Genomic DNA, 14,192 nt, shown 5'->3' with positions numbered 1-14,192 from the left:
AACAATAAATTAAATTTAAATTTTAAAATTATCTAAAATTATGCATATTGCTAAATAATATATATTTATTGTATATTATATACACAATATTATATTACATATACTATTGCTAAGTAGCATATAAAATTCAAAATTAATATTGCTCATGAGGTTTTCCCTATGGACATACTGGAAGAATAAATGATGCATGCTGTAATACTTTATTATTTACACATACTTGACAAGTTAATGATGAATACAGTGTGACACTGGTAACTTAAAGACCCTTAGTTCTATAATTAGGAAATGGTGTAATGATAACTATCCAAAAGAAATATAAACATTAAAAATTGTGTTATAAAGGATGTAAAGTCGAAAGATTTTCTTCCCAATATTCTGAGCATGACATTTTCAAAGTCTAAATAAGCCCTCTTCTGCCTCCCTATGTAAATATATGAATGCTTACATATGGTTAAGTATAGTGGTTTTCATTATATATTTAGTAATGATAAAATGTTTGAATTTCATTGGGTGTAATTATATATAATTTTTTTGGTAATTATAATTTTCTTCTCCCAAGAGCTATAAGCTTTATGTTTACATTTATAAACCTACATCAGTGACTTATACCTGTAAATATTCCCCAGTTAAACTAAGCATTTACTTGGCTACTTGGACTTTATGTGTTCTTTTACCTTTTGGGTGTGACATTCCCACAGTTAACTGAAGTGTCTTTATCCTCCCTAGGACAAGACGAGTGCCTTGAGCCTGAGCAATGTAGCCGGCGTCTTCTACATTCTGGTTGGCGGCTTGGGCTTGGCGATGCTGGTGGCTTTGATAGAGTTCTGTTACAAGTCCAGGGCAGAGGCGAAGAGAATGAAGGTGGCAAAGAGTGCACAGACTTTTAACCCAACCTCCTCGCAGAATACCCACAATTTAGCAACCTATAGAGAAGGTTACAACGTATATGGAACCGAAAGTATTAAAATTTAGGGGTAGGACTTAGGGCCTACGCCAGTGAGTGGGGGATGCATCCTGTGAACGCAGTGTTGTGGCCTGTCTGTGGTGGTATTGCTTGCTTCTGATTAGAGCTTTCTATTTTTGACATTTTCAGTGCACAGTGATTCCGTTTTTGTTGGCTGCAGATGTTCTGTTTGAAACTTTATGTTGCTAATAGATATCTGCATTGAATTGACCAGAAATATGAAAAATTAGAATTGTTCCACAAAATGATGTAAACAGTATGATTTCCCCAAAATCAGGGGAATTTTAAATTATATCCAAGCTTTCCTAAACATAGACAAGCCAAATTTCTATGACAACTCATAAATGCTAAGAAAATAAGAGTAAAACATACTTTAATTGATCAAAAACCTAGGGAGTTGCCTGGTTTTGATAAGGTTACATTGTTTTCTAAAGAAATAATACATATAAAGGAACCACCACATAGTAAGGACTGCATGAATTTTAGCTCCTAATCTAACATGTATTCCATTTGCCAGTCATCTTTCTATATTTAAAAGCATTAATCTCTATTGTTTGTTCATCTAACAGTAGTCCTCAAGCCAGCCCAGTAGGGCTATGATACACCTTTATTAAATGAGATTCAACTTATACAAGGTTACTTATTACTAAGGCATTCTAGACAGCCCAGCACTTCTCCATCCAAGGTGTTGGATATATATATATATGAAACATTGCAGTCAGTTTTTATGCATTTTTCTCATTTTTCCACTTTGGTTCCTTTTTAAAAAGCCACACCAGTCACATTTATACACTCCCCTCATGTCACAGTAAAAATGATATGCATTCAGGGAAGTACAGATGAAAGTTAACTTTTTCAGAATCTAAACATCCACTTCTTTCCTCTAATGATCAAAGGTGGTTTTAAAATAAGACCTTAATGAATTTAGTATTGCTCTTCTAAAGTCAGGCTACAAAACAAAGAATTATAACAAAACCATTTTCTAAAATTACATATAGTAGCCTAGTGAACCAGCTATTTGTTTTAATTACATGATAAATGAGTTTTTGAGCCCTCAAGAGACAGCCAGGACTTGAGACAGCTGAAAGTCAAGACAAAAATATACAGTTTAGTAATATGTACATTTGAGGTTGTGGCAGAAAATGTGGTTGATTTGATATTTATTGTCAAAAGAAACTTCTGAAGTGTGTGCTACTTTCTGAAAGGAAAGAAAGAAGCCACCCGTGATGAAGACTTAGCAGCTTCTCCTGCCTTCTAGAAACCTATGGTCAAACACACTTAGACAGTGACAGCTCCAGCTGGTTGGCCCTCAGTTTTCTGAAAAATATAAAACTAAGCCCTCAGTTCACTCTAATAAAAGCACAATGAGCACTTCTTCTGATATCATTAGGAAATTTGGGAGAAATTATTTGAAAATTCACAGAAATAAATTGAGACTGTGTCAAGGTTGATGGCCATTAAGACAATGCTTTTATCTTAATTTTTACTGAGCTGAAGAGAGATTTCCCAAATGGAAGAAAATGATCTGACCTGTGTTATTTGGAATGAATTCTGATATCAATTTCATAATGCATCCTATTTTTTGTGTTACTAAAACTGAGTTTCTTGTTCATTCCAATCATTTGATAAATCCAAGATAGAGAAGCAATATTCAAAATTTTATAAAGAAATACCAATGAATGTCATTTATTACAAAAGAGTGGTAAATTGTTAATTGTACCAGGTTAGGTACATAGAATTTTTACATCATAATGTGTTTTAGTTGAAGCCTGTCATTGAAGTTAATCATATGTTATCACCTTTAAGGCTAAATTTGACCATTTAAAAAATATATTTTAAACATAGACAAAGTGTTCATAGTCAGGTAATTTTTTACTTTGAAAACGGTAGTATTTAGAGTAAACAAAAATAATTTGTACCTGCAGCAAAGACTTGAGAGTAAACAATTTTTATTTTACTGTCAAAATTATTTTTTTTTCTCTTTTAAAAACTTTGTAGAGACTGACATGGCCAGTCATGGCTAGAATCCTAGCATTTGAAACACTGAGACAAGTGGAATCTGCAAATTTTAGGCTAGGTTTGACTATGGACAGAGACTCTGTCTTGAAAAAAAAAAAGAAAAAAAGAAAGAAAGATGGGACTCTACTGACTATAATTAATGGTTGTTAATTTAGATACCATCCAGAATCTCCAAAATCAAACTCTGGAAAGTTAATACATAGAAGATCTACTTAGAAATGTGGCTAGGGGCCAGAGCAATGCACAGATGTTTGGAGGGCTCTAATGCAGTACCAACACTCAGTTCCCAGTGCCTACATCAGATGGCTCACAGATACCTATTACCCCAGCTTCAGAGGTTCTGATACCCTTTTCTAAAAAGCTCTGTGGACACACACACACACACACACACACACACACACACACACACACACAGATACACACACACACACACACACACACACACACACACACACACACACACACACACACACACTGGCTTGTTTGAACTCACAGTCTTGTGTCCTATTTTCTTTACCATCTGAATTAATTCAATCCAAGCTCCAAAATATTTCCTCTAAAAGCTACTGTGTTCCAAACAGCTAGATATCTACTAACGGGTTCTTATTTTTTAAATCCACTAAAAACACTCAACCATCAAAGGAAAAATTACATTAGAAAGTTTTGTAGAAACTCTAATCCTAAATCCTGGCTTATATTTCATAAATAAAATGTTTTTGTTACATTTTCTTGATGCAAACAATGCTGGTCTGTTGGTGGGTTTTTAGTTATAACCATACCAAAGTACTTACTCTCTAAGAGTCTCACAAGTCTTCCTTGTCAAAGTAAGATTCCTTGCAGTTCAATCCACCACTTCTGAGTTCCCAGTTGAGACTGGCATGGCCAATGGGGGCCTTGAAGGACGGTTCCTTACGTGTTTGTTTGTTTGTTAGGTGGTTTTTTGTTTTTGTTTGGTTTTGTTGAGACTGGGTTTCTCTGTGTAGCCCTGGCTGTCCTGGAACTCACTCTGTAGTCCAGGCTGGCCTTGAACTCGGAGATCTGTCTGCCTCTGCCTCCTGAGTGCTGGGACTACAGGAGTGTGCCACCATGTCCAGCTCATTCACATGTTTTTATGCTTCCACTTCTAGCTTCCTTGCTAGTATACTGAATTTCAGTTTCTGTACAATTTTTAAAAATGTACAGTATGTTTCCTTATTATTTTATTTTATACAACTTATATTCAGTATATGCCAAATTATTCTAAATTCAAACGCTATTAATGTTTCTATAAAGTCACACCCTAAGTCAGTATTATGAAAATATACATTCAGTTTTTACTTCAGTCATTTTGACTACTGTTAGATTCACCTTTTATTTTAATCATAGTTAAGTCAATACACACAATTTGAGTTCAACTTTTTGTTGTCATTAGGGTGAATGATTTCAAGCATTTTTACTCCAAACAGCTTTTAATAAAATAATGAATTTCATTAATATAAAATCAGCCAAATATTTAATTTCCAGAGCATATCAAACACTAGAATGCAGTTTCTTAAGGAATTAGATAAAATTGAGTTCTCAATAAACAAATACATTATGAGTTGCAAAGAAGTAGGGACATCGCTTTTACCATATTTTCCTCTTATTAACACTGGGATTTATTTGCTAGGAAGGATTTGGAGGCAGTAAACAGTAAACAGTAGTCAGATTTACATGATCACAGAGCTGGCTTCTCCTCTACATAGTGTTATCTTCTGCTACCAGAGAAGTCAGGAAATAAAGATTCAATGAGTGTTTAGAGACTGGCCACCCTTCCTTCAGGTCCAGAAGACCCCGTTCCATTCTGTGCATTGTCAAATATGCCTACTTTCAAGGCATCTCCTTAAAGCATAAATCTTACAAGTGAGCCTTGATTCCTGACAGGCATATAGTGAACTATGTGTCACTAACGTGCTGTTCTGAGTCATGTCTGTAACTCATGTGAATGAATGAAAGTGTGTGGATAGGTCTGTGCAAGGAAAACAGGAAATTTGTGTGTTTATGGTTTAGCAGTTTGTCATGATTTAAGAAACCATTCCTTGCACCAGAAAGAAAACACCTAGCAAGAAAATACTGTGGTTTATAGAACGTCCATCAAATGCAAGAGAAGCTTCTTTAGAAGTACTACGGTATAGAGACCAATAAGTGAAAAGGTTCTTCCTACCCAGATTTGCTTAAAAAAAAAAAAAAAAAAGATTTTATGATCTTACAAACAGCTTTTAAATATGTAGGACCTAAAACTCTAGGCTGATTAATTCATCTCCTGTTGTGTCTGAGCTTTCCTTTCCCGTATAAGCAATTTGCCTATGACCAAAAATCACAAGGAAAAAAAATGCAGATGTCTAATTATCGATATTTTGGTGTTTGATGTGCCACATTTTGTTGCAGCAACAGAAATATCATAACACCCAGCATCCTCTCTGTTTCCTTTTCATGCAACCCAGCTGACTTTTTCTGAAGCCATAAGAAACAAAGCCAGGTTATCCATCACTGGGAGTGTGGGAGAAAACGGCCGTGTGCTGACCCCCGACTGCCCCAAGGCCGTACACACAGGAACTGCAATTAGACAAAGTTCGGGATTGGCTGTCATTGCATCGGACCTACCATAAAAACCAAAAATATAATTGAGTGCCTTAATTAAACTGTGTTGGTGACTGATGGAAATGCAGTCCGGAGGGACAGGCCCAGCGTGGGTCTTGGATTAACCCATCCTTTGGCTGAGAACAGGAAGGATGTTCTGAGTGCCGGACAGAACCAGTGCATGAGTTCAGCACGGATATTCAGACTTGGATTTTATATCAGGAAAACTCACAATTTAGTTTTTTGGGGGCGAGTGGGTGGGGGGTGTCTGGGATGGGTGTATTAACAGCAACAAATTTCACTTGAGCGCAATTAAAACTAATCAGACTGGCCAGTTACAGCATTCAACTGTGAAGTTCTTTCTCAGAAAGGCCTTGGTCACCACAGCGAGGGATTCAACAGTTAACAGAGGTCACGGGACCTGCTAGCCTGTGTCTCCAGAACATCCTTGTAGTCGATGGAATAATCTGCAGCTGAGACAAGCAGTCACTAAAATGTGATAAGGAAATAATTAACATGTAAATCCTGTGAAAACAACCAACAAAATTTAAAGAAAGTATTTACAGTTACTTTGGAAATAAAACAATACTGAAACATGCTTGCTTTTTAACTGAAGTCAATCCGGTAGAGGACAACACAATTCTTTTTTCTAACCATCTTAGGGAACAATACATTGCAATAATTGATATAAATGTCATCACTGTAACAAACTTCAGAGACTTTTTTTAATGTAAAAGTTGTTGGTCACTTTGTTTCCTGTAACCTTCACTCTGTCACACAAGTTGGTACATAGATTGTGTTTGTCTATCAGGAACAAAAAGAAAAAAGTGAAGAAAATGTTGACATGAAGTCATCCATCCGCAATGTAGAATTAAAAAAAAGACTACGGGTCACTCATGTTATCAATATAATTTATAATCCTGTTCTGTGTACAAAATTGTGGTTTTTGTACCCACCCCAAAGAATAAAACAAGAGTTTTTCTTACAGTATCTATCAACAGAACTTAAATCTTTTCCCTATGATTGTGCAAGTTATTTGAGAAATTCAAAGACCCCATGAGAGATATAGAAGTCAAGGGATAGGCCATGTCAGAAAGTGTAGTTTGTCATTATGTCCGCATACTATGATCCCTTCCTTTACAGACCTTGGGTTCATTTGTTAATAGATCAAGTTGTCAAAGATGGAGACTTTGAGTCTGGGAGCGAGCAGCTGCTCTGACAACAATACACCTGTGTGGAAATTTTACTTGACTCTATTTTGCTGCATAGACTTCAGTGTCTCTTGGACTATCAACCTCATTCCTATACTTCCATTTGGATTCTTTGAAGGCACTGATAATTGTTTGGGGTAGACCACAGCTGAAAGCTGAATGCTTATTTTTACCCAGAAATTGTGAAAAAATTTGTACCATGTCTATTTTTAAGAAAACAAAACACTTATGGTTCAAAAAATCTGCTTCATTTGAAATGATGAATAAGTTCAATGGTACAGATAAAAATCACGGACTGAGGAATCTTTGCAGAAAGCACAAGTTAGGATGATTCCTCAAGTGTGGCCTTGAAGGTTGAGTTGAGTTTTCACAGGAGGAGGTGATGGTAAGAGCCTTTTGTCAGTGCCTGCGTACAGAGCTTGTGCAGCAAGGTGGCCTGGTGAGGGCACAGGGTGTGACACCATGGAAGCTCTAGCAGAAATATGGAGATTGATTTCCTTCCCTTTAGCCCTTATAATTCTCATTTAATAACTGTGCATCACTGCAATGTAATTCATATAACACATGTACACAGTGTCCCTCAAGAAAGGTTAATTCTCTGTTACTGAGCAAATGATTCCTTTCACAATCTGGGCCCGCCCTGATATCTTTTTCTCTTACTCCTACCCAACTTTCTCAGCCAGCAAATGGACCTCCACAGCACACAGAACACTGCATCTCCCATTTCTTCAGTCTGCAGCTCTTCTGTCTTTGCCCAACTGTCACTCATCCTTCAGCACTCGATTTTATTTGTACTGGGAAGATTTCCATGATTATCCACTAGCTCTGCCTATGACGCTGAGTTACGTGCCATTCTTAATGTTCTTACCCATCACGGCACTCATCATACTGCATTGTAATTGCCTATGTACTTGTCTGTAAACTACTAGACTGTCAGCTCCTTGAGGGCAGGGACTGTGTCTATCTCGTTCACAGTGTATCCCCAGCACCCAGCACAGTGCCTGGCATATTGTAGGTGCTTAATAAATATTTGTTGAATGAAAGAACTAATTGAATTGATTTAATTAAATTGATGCAGAAAAACTTATTTTCTCCTTAAGAGTCCCTGGGATATAAATTAGGTATAGAATGGGTTAAAATTAAACTGAAGGTTGGCTGACCTCATGATATTTTCAATGCCACTGAGGAAAATAGCTAAAAAGAAATACACATAAAATATTTAATAAATTTTCTCTTTTTGGTTTTTCAAGATAGGGTTTCTCTTCATTGCCTTGGCTGTCCTGGAACCTGCATTGTAGACCAGACTGGCCTCAAACTCATAGAAATCCACCTAACTCTGCCTCCCAAATGCTGGGATTAAAGGTGTGTGTCACCATACCCAGCTTTTCCTTTCTTTTCTTTTTTTAAAGACTATGCAAAAACAAAGAAAATTTTATTTAGTATGTTATGAAGAGAAGTAGTCCTGGCAGTAACAAGAGTACTTATTGCCCAAGGCAATTTGGCATTCTCTTATCAGGTGGGCAGGTGCCCTGTTTAACTGTAACTCTGTAGCACGATTTACCTAACTAGAATATTAAGCACTTCAGAACAAGGAGTAAGCTTAGTATTCAGATATACTTAATAGCTTTCATTTAAGCTTGGAGTGGATTTGTGCTATTTTAAAGACATATTTTTTTACAGTATAAAGTAATTTTGGGAAAAAGAAAAGAATAATTTTGGAACTGCTCTGGAGTCTTAGTAGCTGAATTGTTATTAAATGTAGAAATGTGATTTTAAAACATATGAAAATTAAGGCTGGAAGCTCAGTGGGTAAAGGTGCTTGCCGTGCAAGACTGATGACAATCTATATAAGGGTAGCAAGAGAGAACTGGCTCCTCAGAGTTGTCCTCTGGCCTTCATACATGCACTGTGGCATGCATGCATGCATGCTCTCTCTCTCTCTCTCTCTCTCTCCCCCACCCCTGCTCTCGCTCTCGCTCTCGCTCTCTCTCTCACACACACACATATACAAACTCATCATATACACACAATAATACTTCAGACACAATTTTAAGTTTAAAATATTTGATTCCACAAAGTGTAAGAGCCCAGTTACTGAACACAAAAGATCGACATTTAGTGAAACAATATTTCAGACAAAAACTTCTCAGGTGCTCCATAAGCTAGGCAATCAATATGCAGTGACTACCATGAGGAGACCTAAAGAGAACCTTGCTGTTACAGTCAGCCCCATAACTCATTGGAAATGCCAGTTTCAAAAGTATTGTATTCATTTCTGATTCCTGCATGTGTTATCTGTGTCACCTGGCTTTCCCACCTATATACAACCTTTCAGTTTGTTTCCTAAGGCACAGTAGTAGTTCAATATTTATTTGTCAGTGCTTAAGCACAACCTTATACATTAAGTCAAAATCAATGAAAACACACAAGATTTTTATTCTCAGAAAACAGAATACCCCAACTTATATTGCCAAGACAGTAGTAACAGAAATAAAACCCAAACTAAAAGTGATACTTTGGACAGTCTGAGAGACAAACTGGACTGATAGCTTTGTGGGTTTTTTTTGTTTGTTTGCCTGTTTTTGTTTTTGTTTCTATATTATAGTTCCAAAGGGCATGTTTTCATGCACAAAAGAGTTTTGGTCTCAGACAGTAGTGAAAACTGCAGTCTTATTATTTGTAAAATCAAAAGCAAATAGAATAGGTGATTTACTTACATATTCCCTAAGCAAATGAGCCTTTTTCAAGAGAGATATTTTATGCAATGATTATGATGTTATTAGAAGAGATAAAAACAGAAATTTTATCTCAGATAAAAGGAAAACACTAAATTGCTATCTGTGAAATAAGAAAAAACTTATTCACACGTTTGTTTTGCTTTGATCTTATTTTCTTTGAAAGTGGAAGAGAATTCACAAATTAATGAAAGATAAGACAGAGGAACACTAAAATGAAGGGGGTTGTGTAAAGGAAAATATTTTCGCAAGTGGCCAAAGGCTATCTTTCTTCTTTAAAGATTTTATTTCTGCATTTAAGTATGCATATGGCAAGGCATGTCTATGTGAGTGCAGCACCCAACATGTCCAGAAGAGGGCATCACAGATCCCCTAGATGTAGAATCACAGGAAGTGCTGGGAACTAAACTCCAGACCTCGTTATTTTGCTAACCCCAAGCAAAAGAGTTTTTTAAGAGAGAAGGGATGCTCAGGCCCCAGTTATTACACTATTAGGTGTGGTGGTATTGTGTTCTCCAAAATATTGTGCACCCTAATAAACTTATCTGGGGTCAGAGACAGAACAGCCACTAGATACAAAGGCTAGAAAATGGTGGCACTCACACCTTTAATCCTAGCATTACAGAGGTAGAAATCCCTCTGGATCTCTGTGAGTTCAAGGCCACATTGGAAACAGCCAGGCATGGTGACACACGCCTTTAATCCCAAGAAGTGAGCCTTTAATCCCAGGGAGCAATGGCAAAAACTGAAAGATATATAAGGGGTGAAGACCAGAAACTAGAAGCATTTGGCTGGTTAAGCATTTTGGCTGGTTAAGCTTTCAGGCTTCAAGCAGCAGTTGAGCTGAGATTTATTCTGGATGAAGACTTAGAGGCTTCCAGTCTGAGGAAACAGGACCAGCTGAGGAACTGGCGAGGTGAGGCTGTGGCTTGTTCTGCTTCTCTGATCTTCCAGCATTCACCCCAATAACTGGCCTCAGGCTTGTTTTTATTAATAAGAACTTTTAAGATTCCTGTTACAATTAGGTGTGTAATACTTAGTGCATTCCTCTTTGATGGGATAGCACCTTTACAGTTCTAACAGGAGACAGACTGACACTGTGGATGCCCAGGAGGAGGACAGAATCAAGAAGAATATTCTGTCATGTTTGAGATGATGCTAAGAAATCATTTATCATTGCCTGTATAGAAATGTCTGCCAGCTCTTTAATGCTACTTTTCCAACATTAATGTAAAAGCTTTAGAGTTTTTTAAACAGAATCTAAACCAATTTAGTCTGTATTTGGCTCCATTTAGAAATTATTATCTTTTATACATATAAAACTGGTGCTTTTTCAAACTTCTAAATCATGGGATCCATCAATCCTATCTACCTGGTATTTCTCAGAGATGGAAATGGACTCTTTCCATTATTACTCTCTCTACTATCAGAGTATGTGGCTTTACAAGCCTTGGGACTGAGCTGTCACTTGATGCTCAGCCCAGTAGATCTAAATGCAGGCTGTGCGTACAATCTCACACCCAAGTCATCTCATTCTCCTCTACATCTCTGCCTCCATGTGTTCTTCCCACATGTGTCCTCCCCCAACTCTCACCACCATTCTCACCTTCAATACAAAATAAGGAAACTCTTGCCATCCTAAAAACTCTCCCCATTACTCCATGTTCCACACAAATACAGAAGGTAAAGGAATGGCAACCCTTGAAATTATGACTCAGAGTATACACACACACACACACACATTTATGAGCTAGAGATATAGCTCAGTGGTTGAGAGCACATATTGCTCTTGCAGAGGGTCTGAGCTTGGTTCCCAGTACCTGTGTCAGGTTTCTAACAAGCACATGTAAGTCAGGCTTTAAGGAGTTTCAACAATCTGGCCCCCATTGACACTTGCACAAACATGCACATAACCACAAACAAGCACACATAAACACATATAATTGAAATTAATAAAAATAAATCTTAAAAATTCCTTTTTGTAGAAGTGTGTGCCATCATGCCAGTAATAAGTTGGTTCAGTAGGCAAAAGTGCTTGCTGACTGTGGTATTTGAATGTAATTGTCCCCCATAATCTTACAGGCCGCTATTAGGAGCTATAGCTTTGTTGGAGTGGGTGTGACCTTGCTGGAGGAAATGTGTCACTGTGAGGAGAGGCTTTGAGGTTTCCTATGCTCAGGATGCCACCAAGGGTCTAAGTCGATTTCCTGTTGCCTGCAAAATATAGGACTCTCAGCTACTACTTCAGCACCACATTTGCCTGCACACTACCATGCTCTCCATCATGATGATAATGGACTGAACCTTTGAAACTATGAGAACCACTCCAATTAAATGTTTTCTTTATAAGAGTTGCTGTGGTCATGGTGTCTCTTCACAGAAAAAAAAAAAAATCTGAAAAAAAAGTCTGAAAATCCTAGCTCAATCCCTGGAACTCACAGATGAAGAGAGATCTTACTCCCAAAAGTTGTCCTCTGATCTCCACAAGCAGTTGGATACATGCATGCCCATACACAAAGAGAAAACATACACACATGTGTACATATATTAAATTAATTTTTGAATATGTTATCAGCAGAACAGTGGCTTGCATCTGAAATCTCAATATTGTAACTAGAGGACTGAGAGTGTAAGGCCAGCCTGGGCAACACAGCAAGTTCCAGCCCAGTCTATGCTGTTTGGCAAGATCTTCTCTCAAATACAAAAAAAAAAAAAAAAAAAAAAAAAAAAAAAAGCAATAAAAACAAAAAGGAAGCAAGTTATATATCTATCTAACCACACTATTAAAATGAACTCATAAACTGCTTGCTTGCCCACCTTGGTTACTGACTTCTCCATCTTTGCCATATACTCACTAAGGACTTTGGAGTTTGTCCTATCTATTTATTACACCCTAAATTCAATTGTCATTCTGAGTAAGGTCAGTATAGAGGCTTCACTTAATCCCAACTTTACAATTCCTGATTCCCCATTGATTTTTGCTTGTATGTTTTTTGAGTCACTCATGACAGGGAGCAAACAGCAGATCTGTGGTCCCCATCTCTTCATCTTCCTCTGGATAATGCCCAACTTCTCACCGTGCCTTCCAATCTTGAACCAATCAATGAAGAAAGTGACACTGAGTCTGTAACCCCACAAATTGACTCTGTCACTTCATCAAAATGTTCTTGCCAAGGTCACTATTAAGCACAATGTAGCCAAATTGAGTAAAGAAATTAAATATGGAATTAAGCCAATTAAGCTCTTATACATTTTCATGGATGTTAATATCCTATCATCTTTCTTTGATTACTTCATGTATAGCACAAATGGTACTGCCATTTGCCTTTAGTCCTTTGTTTGTACTTTCTCAGTGAACTTTATGTTCTCTGGTTTTGCACACCAAACCTCCCTGAACTCATGCTTGAACATTTTGTTCGATTCTCCTCTCATAGGACATATTCTACCTGGTAGATCTCCTTACCACCAAAATGTCTACAGTCACCAATAAAGACATTTCTATTGTCTACTCTAGTCCCACATATTCAATTGCTTGCTGATTATCTGTTTTGACTTCTTAATCAAAGCATATCAATCTTTTCATCTCTTTATATGTTTCTAACATAAACATGTATCTAATTTCTTCATCATGCTCATATCTAATTAATCAGAACTTTCAGTTCCTTATATCTCCTCAATATTTCTTTCCCCTTCCTCATGATCATTGGTTTAATTCTGGGACTTACAGTTTTTTGCTGTCACTACTATAACCTCCTGATGGGTCTCCTTGCTTCTTGCTTTACTCATATCTTGCTCTAGGCAAGAGTGATTTTCCTCAAACAAACATAAACATAATTCCACCAGACCCTAATTAAGATTACTTAGTGTCTATTCTATAAGGTTTGTCAACATGTCCAGCACTTTTCTCACCAGCTTTCCACAACAAAAACACAAAACAATTCACAAGTCTGGTTTCAGAATCTTTTATGTCCTTTTATTTTAAACTTTTGCCAATCCTTTTTTCTAGTTGGGTTGTTCTTGTTTCAGAGAAGATCCTAATTATGTCCAACAGAAACAATATGAGCTCAGTGAAGCAAAAATATATTTATCAATGAAAAGGAGCTGCTTCACAGAGAGTGTGGTGGTTTGAATGAAAATGGACCCCAGAGGTTCATTGTTTAAATGTTTGGTTCCCAGTTAGGAAACTATTTGTGAAGAATTAAAAGGTGTGACCTTTCCAGGATAGGTGTGACCTTATTGGAGGAGGTGTGTCATTGGTGGGGTGGTTGGGGCTTTGAGTTTTCAAAAGCCCAAGCCAGGCCCAGTCTTTCCCTCTCTCATTGCCTGCTGCTTATTGATAAAAATGTAATGCTAGCAGCTACTGCCCCAGCACCATGTCTGCCTGCTTCCTGCCATGATGAGCATAGACTAACCCTTTCAAACTCTTAAGCAAGCCCCCAATTAAATGCTTCCTTTTATAAGAGTTCCTTGGTCATGGTTTCTCTTCTCTTCTCAGCAATAGAACAGTGACTAAGACAGATTGGATACTAGTTTCCCAGAGATGGACATGTTGTCAGCTCTAAAAGCAACACTGCCAAAGTCAATCACCTTAGCTATATTCATGATCTACCCCAAAGACTTGTCCAGCCCCCCAGTGAACAAATCCATCACTGCTGTGTTTTATTG

The 14,192-nt window shown here is 37.3% G+C and overlaps 1 protein-coding gene across 4 annotated transcripts in view; it reads left to right on the top strand.

The window, feature by feature from the left end:
• The window catches only part of Gria4 (glutamate ionotropic receptor AMPA type subunit 4), a 384,585-nt gene extending 376,753 nt beyond the window's left edge, over window positions 1–7,832 (top strand). For 2 of the 4 annotated variants that reach the window (XM_006983747.4, XM_006983746.4), the window contains exons 16-17: window positions 727–861; window positions 5,446–7,832. In XM_006983747.4, the coding sequence (XP_006983809.1) occupies window positions 727–861; window positions 5,446–5,610 (300 nt within the window). In that variant the 3' untranslated portion in view covers window positions 5,611–7,832. Of the gene's footprint in view, window positions 1–726; window positions 975–5,445 lie in introns of all 4 variants that reach the window. The other 2 variants (XM_016002319.3, XM_016002318.3) reach the window with 1 other exon arrangement.
• Window positions 7,833–14,192: the final 6,360 nt, after the last annotated feature.

This window comes from Peromyscus maniculatus, chromosome 7 (genome assembly GCF_049852395.1).
Source record: "Peromyscus maniculatus bairdii isolate BWxNUB_F1_BW_parent chromosome 7, HU_Pman_BW_mat_3.1, whole genome shotgun sequence".
Classification (NCBI taxonomy): Eukaryota; Metazoa; Chordata; class Mammalia; order Rodentia; family Cricetidae; genus Peromyscus; species Peromyscus maniculatus.
Note: the sequence above shows the minus strand (reverse complement) of the source record. Positions and strands in the feature narration are given on the sequence as shown.